General features: G+C 41.2%; 1 protein-coding gene across 1 annotated transcript; it reads right to left on the reverse strand.

The window, feature by feature from the left end:
* Positions 1–492: 492 nt before the first annotated feature.
* On the reverse strand, positions 493–4,620 carry sult5a1 (sulfotransferase family 5A, member 1). The gene is made up of 7 exons (XM_085355499.1): positions 4,603–4,620; positions 3,989–4,307; positions 3,508–3,719; positions 2,000–2,126; positions 1,812–1,903; positions 1,415–1,595; positions 493–605 (listed from the first exon to the last, which is right to left on the reverse strand). The coding sequence occupies exons 1-7, from the start codon at positions 4,618–4,620 to the stop codon at positions 493–495; spliced, it is 1,062 nt and encodes a 353-aa protein (XP_085211625.1).
* Positions 4,621–20,376: the final 15,756 nt, after the last annotated feature.

A 20,376-nucleotide genomic window follows, 5' to 3' on the forward strand; every position in this document is an offset into this window, starting at 1 on the left:
CAAACAGATACCTGATGTTTGAATAAAATTACTTTTTTATGCATATAAATCTGCTTAAACAGAGGTGAGGTGTTTGAAGTAAAAAGACACACAAGGACGACTCAGGCATGGGGACAAAGAGCTTTATGTTAAACCCTGTCACCTGGACTTCTCCCTCTGCTCTTTGTTGTCATGGTTACGTAACTGTCAACTTCTTAGCCTGAAGTGTAAAGTGCCACTTGTTTTGAACCAAGGAAACAAAAATGACATGACACATTCAAGCATATAAGCTTTATTAATCTATTTATAACTTAAAAAGGAGAAAAAGAAGAAGAAGACAACCTCAAAAGCATCACTGTAGGTTTCACATGAACAACATAATTAAAGAATTCAAAACATAATTATCACAAAACAAGTGAAGGGTTAACATATACTGTAATCCACACATAAATGATTAACTAGTTTGAAAGGGATCAGTTGATGTGATCTATACTCTCGTGGTCTGTAGGACCACTACTCCCACACAAACTCTAAAGTGCTGTTCTCCATCATCTTTGAGGTGAAGACGGTTTCAAATTTTCTACTGTCCTCCTCTGTGAACATGTTTTTCCAGTCTCCCACTTTACCTGCATTGCAAAAAGGAAAGACAGAGAGAAAAGTCAAAATGATCTTTTTTTTTTTGTCCTGTTTGGTTCCTTAGCCATCAAAACTGTTGTCTGAAGGCCAACAAAGACGTGATTTTCAAATATAAATCAGAAATGTATTTTAAAAAGGGATTTGGTTATAGTTTACTGGGTAGTACTGTGTTTTATATTAAAGAGTTATCATTCAGTTGAACCTTTATGTATGACAAGACTGAATAGGACTATTGAAGACTGAATAATTACCTCGTCATTTTATGCTACTAAAAAAGGGACAATTTCAAAAATTCAAATGTCTATAATTGAGTCATTAAATATTAATTGAATAGTTTCACAGCCAGAAGACCAAAGGTGATATTTCTGTATATCTCCTTCTAGATGGCGGTATTGTGAACAGGTTGCGGTTAGGCTGGGTGAAGTTGTTATTCAGTTGAAAGGAAATTAAAAACACTTCGACCGTTTAGTGTGAACAGGAACGGTGAACTGTGCAGCTAAACCAAACAGACAGTTTTTCTCTCATTACTTATTTTGAAGATAATTATCATGAAGATGAAATGATGCAAAAAGCAAAGCTACTGAGAACATAAATTTTCCTCCATTTCCTTTTATTTTCTTGAGACCTCTAAGATTCGTCTATCATGCCCTATGACACACTGATGAGAGCTCTCAATGTGTCATAGGTTACCAAAAGTCTGTCAGTAGATTATCAGCAAGTTGCATTTTTGCAGCTACTATTTTGGTCACATTAAGACACTCTCAGACATCTAATCTGCTTACAGTTCAGCAGAACTTGCCTTTTCTCATGAAGGAGCCCTTGCTGTGGTCCATTATTTCCTGAGGGACGAGAGTGTAGTTGATCATCTTGTTTTCCTTCATGCTGCTGAAGCTGCAGTGTTTCACGCAGTTGTTGACGTCGTCCTCCACCAGGGGACACTGAAGGAACGAGCTTATTTTCTTTATGGTGCCGTGCAGATCCTGGCAGCAGGAAGAAGAGTGCAATTTAAATTTCCTCACTTCACTGACATGAGAGACCTCCTTGAAATGCTAAATAATTATGTAATGAGCCATAGGGTTCAGTTTGAAGAAGTGTACTTCCACTTTTCAGACCTGCGTCTGACTTTGTGACCAGGGAACAAAGCAAATGAATATTTTACAGGGGATAGTGTGCTTAGCTGTGATGCAATAATTTACCAGCGACATTTCTTCATAGGTGATGTGAAGCAGATTGCTATTAATCTGACTGGTCCAGCCTTTAATGTGGTCAAACCAGGAACCGAAAGAAACTGAAACAAACAAGCGTGTGAAGAAATACTGCACATCTGATCAGATTGAAACTTGTAGCTGCACAATGATACAACAAGCAAAACAGTCACCCTCACCTGTTTCATCCAGGAATCGGTCCAAAAAATCTGGAAATGAATGAGGCTCAGGGAGGAAGTTGGCCATTTTGTGGAAGTGGTAAAAGGACACGACCACATCTTTAGGATTTCTGCTCACATAGATGACCTGTGACATGACATGTGTTGTTAAGTTTACTCACAGTTATGTCCATAAATATTTAGTTGATCCTTTTTGTGGTAATCTTTCCCTCTGTGCACAACCACAGAGGATTTTAAATCAGACTATGTGCTTTTACTCCAGGAGTTTCACAAAAGTTTTGCAATAACTGTAGAAATTTCAGAGACCTTTAAACATAGTCCCCCATTTTCAGAGATTTTAATTTAACTGGACAACTGACCCACAGTGTCATAGCTGGGTGTGGTCTCTTTACTTAATAAGAAATTATGCTTTGTCCTTTACGCTCAAGAAATCATCCCTAGACTTCTATCAGCAGTCAAGATTGTTAAGTAGAATTAGACGCTTTCCCACAATGGAAACAAAAACAGAAAACACAAATATTTATCAGTTAAATTCATGGCACCTAAAAGTCTGTCAAGTCTGGATGACAGTGCTTTCTCAGAAAAAGCTGTCAATCTTGAAATGTTTCTCTGTGATTTGTGTTTTTGCTTTAAAAGAAAAAATGTCCAAAGACATGCAGCTTGTGGGGATAGGTTAATTGGATAATCCAAATTGCCACTAGGTGTGAATGTGAGTGTGAATGGTTGTCTGTCCCTGTGTGTTAGCCCTGCGACAGACTGGCGACCTGTCCAGGGTGTACCCCGCCTTTCGCCCTATGACAGCTGGGATAGGCTCCAGCGCCCCCCGCGACCCTGAAAAAGGATAAGCGGAAGCGAATGGATGGATGGAAGAAAAAATACACAATTACTGAGATACAGCTTAATAATGAGATTTACAGCAGAAAAATCAACTAGTTGTGTTATCTGACAGACAAAGTGTAAATAATACCATAACTAGTAAAAACAACAACAACAACAAATAAAAGTCAAAACTCAGCTTACTGTGTACATCAGTATAGGGTATCTGTCAAATCAGTATATAAACCAGCCAAACCAGTGGAGTTAAGTTAAGCTTCCACACTACAGTCAACTGGACACTCTGCCTGATCAGATAAAGAAGTGTTGTTTGTTGTTCGGATCTACCACAAAATAATTAATAATGTCCTGTAGGAATTATTTTTAAATGAATGCATGACATTACAAATTGGACATTATTTGGCTTGATAAATGTATTAACTTGTCTCATTGTGTTAAAAATACACATGCACATTTTAAAGATCTGATGCCGGCACGTTATGCTTTCAGTATTAGGTCTTAAATAGTCAGTAGAGTCAGTAGTTTTATAAATCCCCTTATTAGACTAGTTTGGTGCGGCAAACTGCTAACGTCAGCCAGGCTGCAGAGAGCAGGCATGGGCTCAGTGGGTAACAGCCTCCAACATTGGCGAATGTTTAGAATAAATCTATCAATTAAATGTGCACTTTAATGACCTTGGTTTTGGAGTGCTGGAGGGCAGGGCCCAGCAGGTGATGAGGCAAGTGTGTAGTGATGACTCGAGCTGTAGTAGGTAAGGCCTCCAGCAGAGCAGAGCTATAATAGTGCTCCAACCAAGGAGCTCTTTTCCAGTTTTCAACAGTCTGGGACAACCCTGGGTTCCCTCTGGTGCGTATGAGAGTCACAACTTCCTGTAGCCATGTGGTACCTGTTAAGAGGAATGAGTGAGAGGCATTGATGAGCCCACATTGATGAAATTCAGTCATATAAACCATAGAAAGTTACTCAAACTCAGCGAAATGCTTAAAATGAAAAGTAAGAAGTTATTATGTAAATTGCTAAACTCACCACAATCTATGTCACCATGTTTTCACTGAGTTGCTTAACATGCTCATCTGGTTAGACTGGAGTGTGTGTGTGTGTGTGTGTGTGTGTGTGTGTGTGTGTGTGTATCTTTGGAAGTTTGTTCTCTCTTACCTGACTTTGGATAAGACACTATGAGAATATCCGTATCCAGAAATGGAAAGCTGACAGCATATTTCAAGGAATCCTGAGTGTGCAGGTGTCCAGGAAACGAAATGCCATGAAACATCTCTGTGACATCTAACCTGGCCATATCCACCTTCAACAAACTATTTACTGCTTTTGATATCCTTTCAGCTGCCTCTGCTCTAATCTCCTTTTTGTGATCTGCTCTGTAGCTCTGTCTGTCTGTAGCTCCGCCTGCCTCTCTGCCTCTATGCTCTCCTGTTGTGTGTCTTTCTTGTTGAGAACACACAGACAATGACCACACAGACTGAAGCAGAAAGAGGAGACGCTAATTAACGTGTCACACAGACAGTGGGGGTTACTTGCAGTAATTTCCAAATATCGTATGCAGGTATTCACACTGAAAGAGGAAATAACAGCTAAGTCAGCAACGTGGGAAAATCTGTACATGTTAAAAAACAGAGACTGACGGGACAAAAGAAGAAAAGTAGTACAAGTGGTACATTTTCTCAATGACTGCTTTCAAAATGTACAATGGGTTTCTTTTATAGCTTTAAATGTATGAACTACTTGGACACAAAAGACTATATAGTATTACTCACCACTGAAAAACACTCCATAAGCTGCTATCAATGGCCTCCAGTCTTTCAGTCTCTCTCTCTCTCTGTCCCTCTCTCTCCCTCTCTGTTCCTCTCTCTCTCTCTCTCTCTCTCTCTCTCTCCCTCTTTGTGCTGACAATCAAGCCAAACACCAACATCATAAAATATACAGTTGAAACTAGATATTAAGTTAACAAATAAAAAACATATTTGTTAACTTTAAGAGTAAAGAGAGAAACTATCTGTATTTCTTAATTGTAAATATCACCAAATTGTATTCCAAATGGAGCCACACACATTCTTTTCCTGGTGTTTTGGTTGACATCTCTTGATTTTCCCATGTCACAGAAACAGGCTCTGTGTTTTGCCTTATATCCACAGGTGTGCCACCAATTTACTCACATGGACTCTACTAACCTATCAGAAGCTTCTTAAAAATAAACTTAGTGTATATGTACTCCTAAATCTGATGAAAGTGATAAAAAATAGACAGCTCTGTCTCTCTTTATTCTGACATTTAACGAATTCAAAAGATATTTCAATATTTATTTATCCAAAACAAAACAAGTTTACTCTAAATTGATGTTGTACAGTAAAACAATGTTCTTGTGTTTTCCATAAAGTGTATGTAAATATCTGGTTTAAACTGTGAATATACTGCTGTGTGTTGAAATTCCTCTTGTTTTGCATAGAAATATACTGAACAACATACAAAGCATAATATATAAAATAACATCTACCAGAGTTTTTTCTTTGAAAGAAGCTCCTTATGTCCATTCTTGTATATCACTGCATTACTGAAACCGATTTATTTAGCCATGGAGGGAAACAACTGAAAATATGAAATAAACACACGTAAGCTAAGACTCTCTAAAGAAACAGCATTGTTGTTGTTCAGCTTTTCATTTCGCCATTTGTTGATTCACTTGAAGAGCAAGTAACGTAATATGGGTCAAGTGATCAGTTTGATATCAATCTGCTCTCTGGCAGGTAGCTCCAAGCCCTCCTGGGTTTTAAATGCACCTTAGAACACACATGCATCAACATTACAATGAGCGGGTGGAGGGAGGTTCGGAGTCTTCTCTCACCCCCGTTCTCTGCGACCTGCTGGAGCAGGGGGGCTAGGACTAGGAGGAGGAGTTGGCCGTCCGACTGCGGTCTGGAGTGTGGAGCCTTCCTGCTGCTGCGGAGTCGGGGCGGTCTGCCTGCCCCCACCGCAGGGAAAAGGGAAACACCACCTGGGTCTGGGTGCAGTTCCCCCCTCCAGGGGCGGGGGCACCTAGACCCGGTTTGTAGAGTACGCTTGGGGAGTGTGATCGTGTGTACAACGTCTCTTTATGTCTGTCTCCACGTTGGTTGAGTGTGGAGTAAGTGCATATGAGAGCATGAGGGTGGGAATGGATGTTTGTATCTGTGTGTGCCTGTATGTCTGTGTCTATATGTCAGGTTGGGTGTCAGGCGCCACCTCTCTGGGGACATCTCAGGCCCTCCAAGGTTTGGAGGCCTATCTCCCCCCACCACCACTTCCCCTGCCAGTGGCGGACCCCCTCAGACATCGGTGCGTTGGTGGTTCTTTGTGTCCGGGGATGGGCGTCCAGGTACACACCGGCTCACTCCTTGGCGGCCGCTTATCGGGGCCTGGAGCCTGGGGCTTGCTCGGGCCACTTCGGAGGTGGGGTGCCCCCGGCCTCTCGGCCTGGGGCTCGGTCACTCAGGCGCAGCTGGCTGCCGGCGGAGCTCACGGGCGCGTCACTGCGACTCCCCCTGGCTTCTGCTCCGCGGCTGCTGAGTGAGCCCTCATCTGGGACTCTCCTCAGCTCTTTCCGGGACAGTGGCGCAGCTGCCCCTCTGTTGGTCTTCCTTGGTCTCTTGTGTTCTGGGGGCCTCTGGATGTCTGGAGTTTTGATCTCCTCCACACCTGCTTCACGCCCTGGAGGACGGGGCTGTGGCCCCCCCACACCCTCTAGCAGATTATTACATGAAGGAACCTTTTAAAAAAACAAAAAACAAGCGCGTCCATGCTCACAGGTGTACACACGGGTGATCACACCCACAAACTACACCCTTTTTGGCTCCTACCTCAAAGCACACTGTGTTCTGTTGATCTTATGTGCTGCACAATAATGTTTAACATTTAGTATTTACTGTCATATTCCCATATATCATTGTGATGTTGTTTATTCTATTACTCTTGTTCTCTTCTGCTTGCTTTCTTTTTTCTTTCTCAGCAGGTGATCCAGGTGATTGATATATGCATTTTTTTTTCTCTGCCCGTTCTGTTGGTTTTTGTCTTTTGCCCTTCTCCCCCGTCCCTCTTCTCAGCTGTTTCTCTTTCCCTCTTTCTTTCTCCCCTTCTTTCCCCCAGTCAAGTCTGTCCCGTATTCAGTAAGTGAAAATAAAATAAACAATAAAAGGTGAATCAAATGGACCATTACGGCAAGGCTGGGATGGTCAGTTTGGTAAAGTAAATCCGTTGGGCATCTTTCTTTGCCTTTAGACAACAATTCTGATGGCAAAAGAGCCAAACGGGACAGGCCAAAAAAAAAAAAAAAAAAAAAAAAAGTTTGATATCAATCTTTCGTGATACACCGTCACATTTACATTATTTGTACAGTACGAATGATTTGCTTTGGTACCTGGTCAAACTTCAGCTGTCCTCTGTCTGCCTGGCTGCGCTTCTCCAACAGCACTCGCAGGCAGCAGCTGCCCCGCCCCCTCGCTAAGTCCTTAGTGCCTGCGCTCGGATAATACCAATATTAGGCAGTGTGCACTATGTGCTTCGAGTATTGTGTGTACTTTTTGTTTTATACAGTTGTCAGCCAGGCATCTAACTATGAAAAAATTACACTCCAAAAGACCCCGGGCTTCTGACAAAACAACCCGGGCTTAAGCCCAGTAAGTATCCCAGAATGAACAGGCAGCAATGGTGGTGGTGTAAAGTAAAATATCCCGTTTTTCTGTCACCAACTACACTTTTAATAGTGTTTTAGCCCCGAATGTTGCTGCGTCACTTGTCTGGTCAGGTTGTCAACATAGAACATGTTTGCAAAAGTGCTCAGATGTTTTCAGAGATGTCACTAGCTCTGCTAACAGTCAGCTGACAGAGTGTACCGAGCTCACAGCCCCGGTGTTCCAGCTTCACTGGTTTTGTTTTGTTTTTACTTTTTTTAGTTTGTTTGTTTGTTAGTTTGTTTACATATTCCACTCTCCGTGTTCCACATATTCGCAGATTCTCATTTTCACCAAACGATCGTCCCTTTCCGCCTGGTCTTGTGTCTCTTTGCTTCTGTAACATAAAGAATGAGCCGCCATTTTTCTCAGGACACCAGCGATCAGCTCAACAGGCCCTGAAGCTGTGTCCCAATTCAGGGTCTGCACGCTTGAAGTACGCGCACTACGCATACTACGTACGGTGCGTACTATAAGTATGAGAAGTGCGGAAGTGAGAGGCTTGTGAAATGGGACGGTATACGCTTTGTCGCGCTGTTCAGGTTGCCTAGCAACCATGATACTAACCGCGAGACACGGTACATACAGCTTTGTTTGACAGAAATGAAGGAGAAAAATGTTTTGTTAGTCATTCATTTTTGTCATGACATCACTTTGATTAGTTGAGTATCTGAGGCTGAGACCACGGGACTGTAAAACATGATTGTTGGGCTTCATTTCTGTGCTGAACAGTTAAGATTAGTTAGTAAATAACAATTAGTTAATGTTGTTCATGAGACTATAGTCATCTCACTGTGGTAATGTACACTGAACAAAAATATAAACGCAACACTTTTGCTTTTGCTCCCATTCCCCATGGGATGGACGTAGAGACCTAAAATTCATTCCAGATACACAATATAACCATCCCTCCCAAACAGTGGTCACAAATCAGTCCAAATGTGTGGTAGTGGGCACATCTGCTATATTGAGATAATCCATCCCACCTCACAGGTGTGCCACATCAGGATGCTGATCTGACATCATGAGTAGTGCACAGGTGTACCTCAGACTGCCCACAACAAAAGGCCACCCTGGAATGTGCAGTTTTGTCTCATAGCAAAATTCCTGCTGTCAGCATGCCAATTGCACGCTCCCTCATTGCTTGTGGCATACAAGCAATGAGGGAGCGTGCAATTGGCATGCTGACAGCAGGAATGTCAACCAGATCTGTCGCCCGTGCATTGAATGTTCATTTCTCAACCATAAGCCGTCTCCACAGGCGTTTCAGAGAATATGGCAGCACATCCAACCAGCCTCACAACCGCAGACCTCGTGTAACCACACCAGCCCAGGACCTCCACATCCAGCTGGTTCACCTCCAAGATCGTCTGAGACCAGCCACCCAGACAGCTGCTGGAACAATTGGTTTGCACAACCAAACAATTTCTGCACAAACTGTCAGAAACAGTCTCAGGGACGCTCAACTGCATGCCCGTCGTCCTCATCGGGGTCTTGACCTGACTCCAGCTCGTCGCCGTAACAGACTTGTGTGGGCAAATGCTCACATTCGATGGCGTCTGGCACGTTGGAGAGGTGTGCGCTTTACGGATGAATCATGGTTCACATTGTTCAGGGCAGATGGCAGCTGAGAATGTCCCAGTTCTTGCATGGCCAGCATACTCACCGGACATGTCACCCATTGAGCATGTTCGGGATGTGCTTGACCGGCGTATACGACAGCATGTACCAGTTCCCACGAATATCCAACAACCTCGCACAGCCATTGAAGTGGAGTGGACCAACATTCCACAGGCCACAATTGACAATCTGATAGACTCCATGCGACGATGTGTTGCACTGCATGAGGCAAATGGTGGTCACACCAGATACTGACCGGTTCTGGGTCCCCAGACCCCCAATAGTGCAAAAAACTGCACATTCCAGGGTGGCCTTTTGTTGTGGGCAGTCTGAGGTACACCTGTGCACTACTCATGATGTCAGATCAGCATCCTGATGTGGCACACCTGTGAGGTGGGATGGATTATCTCAATATAGCAGATGTGCCCACTACCACACATTTGGACTGATTTGTGACCACTGTTTGGGAGGGATGGTTATATTGTGTATCTGGAATGAATTTTAGGTCTCTACGTCCATCCCATGGGGAATGGGAGCAAAAACAAAAGTGTTGCGTTTATATTTTTGTTCAGTATAAATATAATATGGCCAATATAGAGCTGGGCGATATGAGATTTTTTCATATCACGATATGTTTTTTTCATTTCAGGCGATAACGATATCTATCACGATATAAGCCAAATAACTATATTTGTAAGATTTAAATGTGCCGTTGCTCACAAGTAAAATGTGAAATAATCAGCAGCTTGTTTTTATTTAAATATTTATTTCCCATAATAAGTTCAACAGGGTAGATGTACTTAAGGAACATGAGACTTTTTCAGATAAATAAAGGCAAATATTGCAAACTACACAAAAGGCAGCCGCTAAAGCGTTTAAGTTTCAAAACAGAACAAACGAAACAGACTAAATTGTCAATTCCACTTAGAAACAAAATATTAATTCTAAAAATAAATCTTAGTTTGTTTTACAGAAGAACAGACAAAACTGACTAACTTTTGTCAAAATCAAATAAACTGAGAACTAAAAGGAAATTCTCAATCTCTCCTTGTTGTATAGCTTAGTTTTTCAAACAGTTTTAACAGTTACTTTAGTCTGACAAAAGCCGAATGACGAATTAGCGCTTCCAGTCAGAGACTGAGGCTACGTCCACACGTACACGGGTATTTTTGAAAACGGAGATTTTCCGTTTTCGTTTTAAAAAATAATCCCGTCCACACATAAAGGCAGAAATGAAGGAAAACGCTGTTATGAACATGCCAAAGCAGCAGGTGGCGCTAGATTCCTAACCGTGCAGAAATGTTGGCCAATCAGAAGTCTAGAAGCCTCGGTGGGAAAAAGTAAACAAAGCTGGGGCATAGAAGCTAGTGATGGGATTTCCGGCTCTTTTTAGAGATCCGGCTCTTTCGGCTCCGAACCGGCTCTTCAGGTTGTTTTGTTGCTTTAATTAATTTATTATTAACAATAATATAAAATTATGCACAAAAGGAATTACTAACATAAAAACAAGTGGTTTTATTTATATAAATATATGCGGTGGCCCCTAGAGACAAAACACGTACAAACTCCAAAACACATTTCTAGCATGAACTGAACTTCCAAAGCAGAGCTACTAGATCACTTAAATTACACAATTGAAAGCATGTGTGTATTGTTTGTGTAGTTATACACAGGCACTCATATATATATTCAAATAATTTAAAAAAAAGTTCATTTACCTGTTATTACCACACACCAAATCCGGTCGTTGGTACTTGCTGGCTTGTGTAGCCACAAGATAACAAAGGCTCAACACTGCGCCCAGCATCCTGGAGCACTTCTGTTGTCTTTTGTACGTGTTTTGAGTTTTTATGTGCTTCTGAGTTTTTATATGCTTCTGAGTTTTTACGTGCTTCGGAGTTTGTACGTGTTTTTTACGAGTTTTTACGTGTTTTGGAGTTTGTACGTGTTTTTACGTGTTTTGGAGTTTGTACATGCTTCAGAGTTCGTACGTGATTTGAAGTTTGTATGTGCTTTGTCTCTAGGGGCCACCGTAAATATACTTTTATTTATTCACTCCACATAAAATGTAATAAATAAATCATATAATACAAAAATCAACTATTCACATTTCAAGTTTTAACTATTTAAATTTTCAGCTTTTTCCTTTCACAAATTTAAAATGAAAAGAACACAAAACACTGCAAACCACAACACAATTAAATATAAATTATAATATGAAAACTAAAAGAACATGCATATTCTCTGTCATATGGACCTGCATGAATAAACTTTCTCAATCCTTTATCATCTGCAACCGAAAATAGTTGTGGATGATTACTATACCTCTCTAATGTTGTTGTCCCTGCCTCTCTTTCTCTCTCTCTGGCTCTGTTCCTGTGCTACTGAGTGTAACTACCGCCCCTCCCCCCTCTGCCCAGCGTAAAGCACAAGGCTCGCGTGCAGAGTGAAGCGGAAAAAAAGTGCGAGAGAGAGGCTGAGAGAAAGAAAAAAAAAAAACCCACGTGACGGCTCGCGATAAGGAGCCGGCCCGCGTCGTTCACGTCAAAGAGCCGGATCTAAGAGCCATTTCGTTCGCGAACGACCCATCACTAATAGAAGCAGAACCGAGTCGTATGTGTGGAGGGACAGTAACTGTGTGTATATATGTAAGCATTTAAACACTGCAGAGAGTACAATTAACAGAAACAGTATTGTAGAAATTCATTTCACTGAAACAATAACGTGGCGCACAGTGTGACGCATGCACCAGTTTATTGTATTTCCAGACTTGCTTTCGGCACAATTTACAGTGCACGCTACTCTGTTTTTTGTCAGACTTGAAATAGCCGAAATACCTTCACACTACGGAACTTCTATGGCTCTTCCGTTCAACAATCTCTCCGGCATTGGAACCATCATCTGTTTTCTCTTCGGTCACGCTCGGTTGATTTTTCTAGTCGGCACACTCATTTCCTCCATTACGCGCTGGCTCCATTACCTGCTGGCTGCTTCCCAAACAAACCCACGTGCGGCTTGGCACTTGTGCTGTACGTAACAAGTCACGCGACGTGACGCTGCGGCTGTGATTGGTTCGGCTCTGCGCTACTTAATTTAGATTGGCTGACCTTTTTTTTTTTTTTTTTAAGAGGACGAGAGCGGCGAGGTCTATCGCGATAGCTTAATTTCTCTATCGCGTAAAAGTTATATCGCGATACATATCGTTATCGTTCTATCGCCCAGCTCTAGGCCAATATTATAGTATTGTCAGATTATTATTCTATATTGTGTATTTTGTTGTACAGTTATTTTATTTTCAACTTTAATTTATATATTTTATCTTATCCTTTCCCAGTTAAATTTACCCTTCATTCTAATTTGTGTTGTACAGTTATTTCATTTTTAACCATAATTTATATTTTATTCCTTCCTAGTTAAATTTACCCTTTGTAATTTTTCATATTTATTTCCTATCTTATTCATAGCCTTTTCCTTTTTTGTTTTCTTTAGGTCACGAGCAGTTGTCCAAGCATTTCACTACATATCGTACTGTGTATGACTGTGTACGTGACAAATAAAAAAATTTGAATTTGAATTTTATGATATATATATATATATATATATATATATATATATATACATACATATATATATATAACCAATAACCTGCCTCAGTACTACATGGAAGCTCCTGTCAGGCATCATATCGGCTAAGATGAACAGGCACATGGGTCAATACATGAGCGGGACACAGAAAGGAATTGGCAAGAATACCAGAGGCGCAAAACACCAGCTACTGGTAGACAGAACAATCAGCCGAGACTGCAAGACCAGACTGACCAACCTGTGCACTGCCTGGATTGATTACAAGAAGGCCTATGACTCAATGCCCCACAGCTGGATACTGGAATGCCTAGAATTGTACAAGATCAATGGGACCCTAAGAGCCTTCATCAGGAACTCAATGGGGATGTGGCGTACAACACTAGAGGCCAACTCCAAGCCCATAGCACAAGTCACCATCAAGTGCGGGATCTACCAAGGAGATGCTCTGTCCCCACTGCTGTTCTGCATAGGCCTGAACCCCCTCAGTGAGATCATTAACAAGATTGGCTACGGATACAGACTACGGAACGGAGCAGTTGTCAGCCACCTCCTGTACATGGATGACATCAAGCTGTATGCCAAGAGTGAACGAGACATCAATTCACTGATCCACACTACCAGGCTATACAGCAATGACATTGGAATGTCGTTCGGACTGGAGAAGTGTAGCCGGATGGTAACAAAGAGAGGGAAGGTAGTCAGAACTGAGGGGATTGAACTACCAGAAGGCAACATTGCAGACATAGAGGACAGTTACAAGTACTTGGGGATCCCGCAGGCGAATGGGAACCATGAAGAGGCCGCTAGAAAAGCTGCAACCACCAAGTACCTGCAGAGGGTCAGGCAAGTCCTGAGGAGTCAGCTGAATGGTAAGAACAAGATCCGGGCCATCAACACGTACGCCCTGCCCGTGATCAGGTACCCTGCTGGGGTAATAGGCTGGCCAAAGGAGGAGATAGAAGCCACTGACATAAAGACAAGAAAGCTCCTTACCATGCATGGAGGGTTTCACCCCAAGTCCAGCACCCTGAGGCTGTACGCTAAGCGGAAGGAAGGGGGCCGGGGACTGGTGAGTGTCAGCACCACAGTCCAGGATGAGACAACGAACATCCAAGAATACATTGGGAAGATGGCCCCAACTGACCGAGTGCTCAGTGAATACCTCAGGCAGCAGAAACCCAAGAAAGAGGAGGGAGACGAGGAACCATCATGGAAGGACAGGCCCCTGCACGGTATGTACCACCGGCAGATAGAGGAGGTGGCTGATATCCAGAAATCCTACCAGTGGCTGGACAAAGCTGGACTGAAAGACAGCACAGAGGCACTAATCATGGCAGCACAAGAACAAGCTCTGAGCACAAGATCCATAGAGGCTGGGGTCTATCACACCAGGCAAGACCCCAGGTGCAGGCTGTGTAAAGATACCCCAGAGACAATCCAGCACATAACAGCAGGGTGCAAGATGCTAGCAGGCAAGGCATACATGGAACGCCATAACCAAGTGGCCGGCATAGTGTACAGGAACATCTGTGCCGAGTATAACCTGGAAGTCCTGAGGTCAAAATGGGAGATGCCCCCAAGGGTGGTGGAGAATGACCGAGCTAAGATCCTGTGGGACTTCCAGATACAGACGGACAAAATGGTGGTGGCTAACCAACCGGACATAGTGGTGGTAGACAAACAGAAGAAGACGGCCGTAGTGATCGATGTAGCGGTTCCGAATGACAGCAATATCAGGAAGAAGGAACACGAGAAGCTGGAGAAATACCAAGGGCTTAGAGAAGAGCTCGAGAGGATGTGGAGGGTGAAGGTAACGGTGGTCCCCGTGGTAATCGGAGCACTAGGTGCGGTGACTCCCAAGCTAGGCGAGTGGCTCCAGCAGATCCCGGGAACAACATCGGAGATCTCTGTCCAGAAGAGCGCAGTCCTGGGAACAGCTAAGATACTGCGCAGGACCCTCAATCTCCCAGGCCTCTGGTAGAGGACCCGAGCTTGAAGGATAAACCGCCCGCAGGGGCGTGCTGGGTGTTTATATATATATATATATATATATATATATATATATATATATATATATATATATATATATATGAATGAATGAATGAATGAATGTCTTTTATTCGAGCAACCAAATAATAAGGTTATTGTAATGTACAATTACACAAAAAAAGAAAAAACAAGTTTAGCTCGAAAAGGAGTGGGATGAAGACAAGCTTTTTAACTCCCACCCCTATATATATATATATATATATATATATATATATATATATATATATATCTGACTTTCAGCTTGTTGTGTTTGTGGATATATGACTGACTTTAATTATTAAACATTCGCACATAAATAAGTGACGTCATATTCAGTACTTTTGACAGTTCACTCTTCGGCCGCTCCATCTTATTAATTCCACATACATAAATGTCAATTTCAAGACTCAACCCCATCATTTAATTTGGTTTTGATTGAAATTGAATATTACTTAAACTCTCTTAAATTAACTTCCAATATAAAAGGTTTATCATTGATTGAAATTCATTCAGAAATGTTTAACGAATGAGCTGTCACAACTTTCAAGTACAAAGTTGTTATGAAGTCTGTCACATCCTCCCCCCCCCCCCTTTTTTTTCTTTTTTCTTTTTTTATCCTTTATTTATTTATCCTTCTTATTTCATTGTACTGTATATTGTTACTCTTATTTGCCTTGTATGTCTACTGTACAAACTGAACTGGAATTATTGACTGTTCGCTTTATAAGTTCAATAAAGTTTGGAGAAAAAAAAACCCTCTTCGGCTGCTCCCTTCTGCCGTATTTTGCGGCAAAATTATCCACACCCACCACCGCGCTATGAATTGTGGGATATATGGGACCACGAAGCGTGCACCGGACCACGCTTGATATTTGGGGAAATCGACGGCGCATTTGGAGTATGCATTTGAAGTAGGGGAGACCGGGGATAGTTGTAACGTGGGTCAGTTGTAACACTTCCAATTTCTCCAATCAGGGCTAAGTTTCAAATGATGTGACTCATCCTGTGCATGCCCAACTCAGTTCTGCTATCACATGTGAAAAATCAGCACATTTTGTCAAACACAGACAATTTAACACGAAAAAAAGTAATTTGTATGGCAAAAAGTAAGTTTTTCTACTTTATTTCAATTTCTAATAGCATTATTTGCTTTTCAGTTAAACTCATCAAACTTAAATTGTGTTATTTGTATGTCTGTGGGGATATATTCTGTGTAGGTCTTTAGTGCTAATGTTTTAGCCGTTGCCTGTAATGTTAGCTAGTTCATGGCTATAGGAGTCTGGGTCAGTTGTAACAGCAACAGTCTGGGTTAGTTGTAACAATAATGCAGATGTTACAACTTACCGCACTATTACTTTAACTTATATTAAACAAGTTGGGGCAACGACATCAGCAGAGAGAGGTTCACTGGTTTCATTTGTACATGCGGTTAATGCCATTGGCAACACAATTCCTCCACTGTTTGTGTTCCCACACATACATTATGCAGACCACTGTGTCAGAGATGGACCAGTAGGAAGTACTGGTAGTGGAAATAAATCAGGATGGGTGCAAGAAACAGATTTCCTCATCTTTCTGAAGCACTTTGCAAACCACGCTAAGGTAAGCCATGATAAAAAGTAATGGAATTGCGATGCTGGTGAACAACTACATTTTTCCAGCTTCATTGTTATGTTCAAAATTGGTGCAAGAGTTGTAGGTTATAATGCCCACTGAGCCAATGAGGCCAACCTCGAGGAAGACCAACCAAAATTAATGAAATATTCAGTTGCAGAAAATTCCATAACTTGTCTTTTTTGGGGGGTTGGAATATGTTCAAAAGTTAGATTTCTGCATTCTGTCACACACACAAATAGCTACATAAATGGCTCTAAGTGCATTCATGTGTTGAATAAACAAAGATTACATGTTAATGTTTTGTTAGTACCCTTATTTCATTGTGTTACATTTCACCCCAGGATATGTTACAACTAACCCAGACTATGGGGTTAATTGTAACATTTCACTCTTTGTGTTTGAGGCCATACCATGCAATGGGTAATTGTGCTGCAGAGAAAATAGCTGCACTATTTAATAGCCGAGACATGTAGATACTTTGCATTACATTTTGAATCCACTACCTTAAAAGAGCTTCAATTTACAGACAGAAATGTCAAAAATGTTACAACTATCCCCGGTCTCCCCTACACGACAGCCGTCGTCGCGTGGCGGTGACCGCACTTAAAATGCGTACTTCAAGCGTGCAGACCCTGAATTGGGACACAGCCTCAGTTTACCTGCATGCATCCTCCTCCTCCTCACCTGTCAGCTGTTTAACACCTGCTGCTAATTCAAGAAACACGCCCACGTTACCTGGTGATAGTAACAGTTTAACTGGGCAGCCGGTGCTCGATATAACGCAATGTCGGCGCATTTTTCTGCACAAGATAAGTAAATATAGTTTTGTTTTTTTTCCGAGAGCACTTTATAGGCGAACCCACTTTATCAGCAGCTGATGTCCAATCACCGGCACACATCTTTGAAACCTCACCTGAGTTTCAGCTCTCAGTGGTTAAACACTGGCCTTAATTCACTCAGGTTTTGTTTGTCGCTGTTTTATTTACAACTGAGCAAATCGGTTTGGCTGAGGTTAAAGCTACGTTTCATAACTGCATAGTTTTACTGAAGTTTAATAGTTCACTGGCACATGTGTTAGACTGAACCGTTCGCTTTTCTTTATCTGGTGTGTTTTGGATTTAACAGTGAATTTTGAGACTAAACTGACCTTTAAAATGTTTTATACAAAGAGGAAAGAGAAGGCGCATTTCCACCGAGAGGAGCAGAGTTTGCAACAGCGTGTTCATCATGGAGAGTGCTGCACTTGTGTCAAGCCAGCCTCCAATTCGAGACTTGCAGTCAAGCCAGCCTCCAGTTTGTTTTACGTTCCCTGTGTATTCAAAGTATTACGGGAATGGATGTGGAAACCGGATTTCAAAATAAAAGCCAACTTCGAGTGAATTAACAGATATGTTAAGAACATAATAACATATAATTTAGGCTTTTTTGAAATATATTTTGAAATCACTGAAAGGTAGGTCAATTGTGGACAATTTGAAAAGGCTTTTACTTTGGAAGGCAAAATCAGAATGACTTGATATTAATATGGTATCACTGTGGGGCTGTATACTGTTGATCTGGAGTGGAATTACCCTGTGGAAACAGGAAATTTCCATTTTAGAGCATTTTGAAATCACTGAAAGTTAGGTCAATTATGGACAATTTGAAAAGTCTTTTATTTTGGAAGGCATAATCAGAATGACTTGATATTGATATGGTATCACTGTGGGGCTGTATACTGTTGATCTAAGGTGGAATTACCCTGTGGAAACAGGAATTTTCCTTTTTAGAGCATTTTGAAATCACTGAAAGTTAGGTCAATTATGGACAATTTGAAAAGTCTTTTATTTTGGAAGGCATAATCAGAATGACTTGATATTGATATGGTATCACTGTGGGGCTGTATACTGTTGATCTAAGGTGGAATTACCCTGTGGAAACAGGAATTTTCCATTTTAGAGCATTTTGAAATTGTTCCAGGAGCAACTCAGATATGGGCAGTTTGAAATTGCTTTTATTTTTTAAAGCAAAATCAGAATGTCTTGATATTGATATGGTATCACTGTGGGGCTGTATACTGTTGAGCTGGAGTGGAATTACCCTGTGGAAACAGGAAATTTCCATTTTAAAACATTTTGAAATCACTGAAAGTTAGGTCAATTATGGACAATTTAAAAAGTCTTTTATTTTGGAAGGCATAATCAGAATGACTTGATATTGATATCGTATCACTGTGAAAAAGACTGTGGTTGGAAAGTGTTGATATAAAGTTCAAATAGTATTTGGAAATACGACTTTGGCTTTTAAGAGCATTATTAAGTCATTGAAAGAGTAGTTCAAAAATGAAGATTCACAGGGCTTTTACTTTGAAATCTAAAATAAGATGGCCTTGATAGTGACAGGGCACAATTAGGGTACAAGGCTGTGTCATATAGATCTAACATTAGAGTTTGTAAAAAAAAAAAAAAAAAAAGCCTAAATTATATGTTATTAACATATCTGTTAATTCACTCGAAGTTGGCTCTTATTTTGAAATCCGGTTTCCACATCCATTCCCGTAATACTTTGAATACACAGGGAACGTAAAACAAACTGGAGGCTGGCTTGACTGCAAGTCTCGAATTGGAGGCTGGCTTGACACCAGTGAGACTGCAACCTGGACAGAAATATTATATCATCCGTTTTTTAATAGTTATTCAACTGTATTCTGAGCACCAGCGATCTGTTAGAATTTTTAGAGTTTATTTAAGTAAAAATAAAGGCGGTTAACAAATAATTTGTGTTTTTTTTTTGTTTTTTGTTTTTTTTTTTGGGGGGGGGGGGGGGGGGTTGTTGGTGTTTCGGTCATGTTATGTTTAACTGTCAAAGGCTTGTTAGAAACTATGAAACACATCGTGCAGACTTCTGGATGTTTGAAGAAAACTAATACTGCTCATGAATGACACTAAAGGCAGGAAGGTGTCCTTTAAAACTAAACATGTTAATAGGACCTCCCTATTTATATCATAGTTTATGACAGCACGTGTATTTAAGTAATAGCCTACTGACTTCAGTGCAGTGGTGAACAGTCACACAGCTCACGTGGGTGTTAAGTGTGATACTCTTTAACTATAATTTATCCAAGTTAACGTCAGTTAACCTTCAGACAGTTCTTTTGCAATGACAACCATAAACACTCATGTCGCCGGTAGGTTTCTGCTGTGCCAGCTGTTTAGATTACAGCTGATTATGCAGTAACCATGGTAACCACGGACTCTGAGCGACTGGATCGATGCAGGTCAGACAACAATTTTACATGTATGATCTTAAAACAGGACACAGCCACTATACACCCTGAGCTCATATCAAATGTGAACACAGGCTGAGTCTATGTTTGACGTTGTTTTCTATCTAATCTTCCTCTCAAACATTTAAACAGCAGCGAGTCTGCAGCTGAGGGAACACAAACTCAAACTGTCAGAACAGATTTGCTCGTTTCTTGGATTCATTTGGTGATTTATTAAATGTATACCGGTAACTGTTATTCTAATCTGCTGCTGAGTCTCTTACGCTGATGAAAACGCAGATGACACAGATCACGAACACCTGTTCAACCAATCACTTTCATTCCACTTTGATCTGCGACAAACGGATGCGTTCATCTCTGTTACAGTGTTGCGTTAGACTGCTATATTTTTTTTGTTCTTTATGCTGTAGATTTTCACGTCTCTGGAATAGTTGGCAGTAATAAGGATGATTTTCTGTAAAATCATTTTGATATGACCCGTGAATTATACGTAGATGACAGTTAAATTACTCAGCCGGGAAACTGTGTTGACTCAGAGAGCTGAAGATATCGTGGACATGCTGACCTCGCTCCGTGGTGTACAGGTCCGTTTACCCTCATGATTAATATTCACAATTAAAATATTAGCCGAACATCATGAAGTCTGTATGTGTTTCATAGTGTCGAACAACCTTTGTACAGTTAAAGCCAGCAGTTACTACATGACGGAAACA

This window comes from Diplotaxodon limnothrissa, linkage group LG1 (assembly GCF_057381915.1).
Source record: "Diplotaxodon limnothrissa isolate DT_005_m linkage group LG1, D_limnothrissa_male_GT1.1, whole genome shotgun sequence".
Classification (NCBI taxonomy): Eukaryota; Metazoa; Chordata; class Actinopteri; order Cichliformes; family Cichlidae; genus Diplotaxodon; species Diplotaxodon limnothrissa.

What these genes read in the sequence shown, in the direction of transcription:
- sult5a1 (XM_085355499.1), bottom strand. An exon ending in TCCAGCACTCCAAAACCAAG is followed by an intron (nt 2,127 to 3,507) that starts GTCATTAAAGTG and finishes GTCATGTCACAG; the next exon opens with GTCATCTATGTGAGCAGAAA. An exon ending in CCGATTCCTGGATGAAACAG is followed by an intron (nt 1,904 to 1,999) that starts GTGAGGGTGACT and finishes TGTTTGTTTCAG; the next exon opens with TTTCTTTCGGTTCCTGGTTT.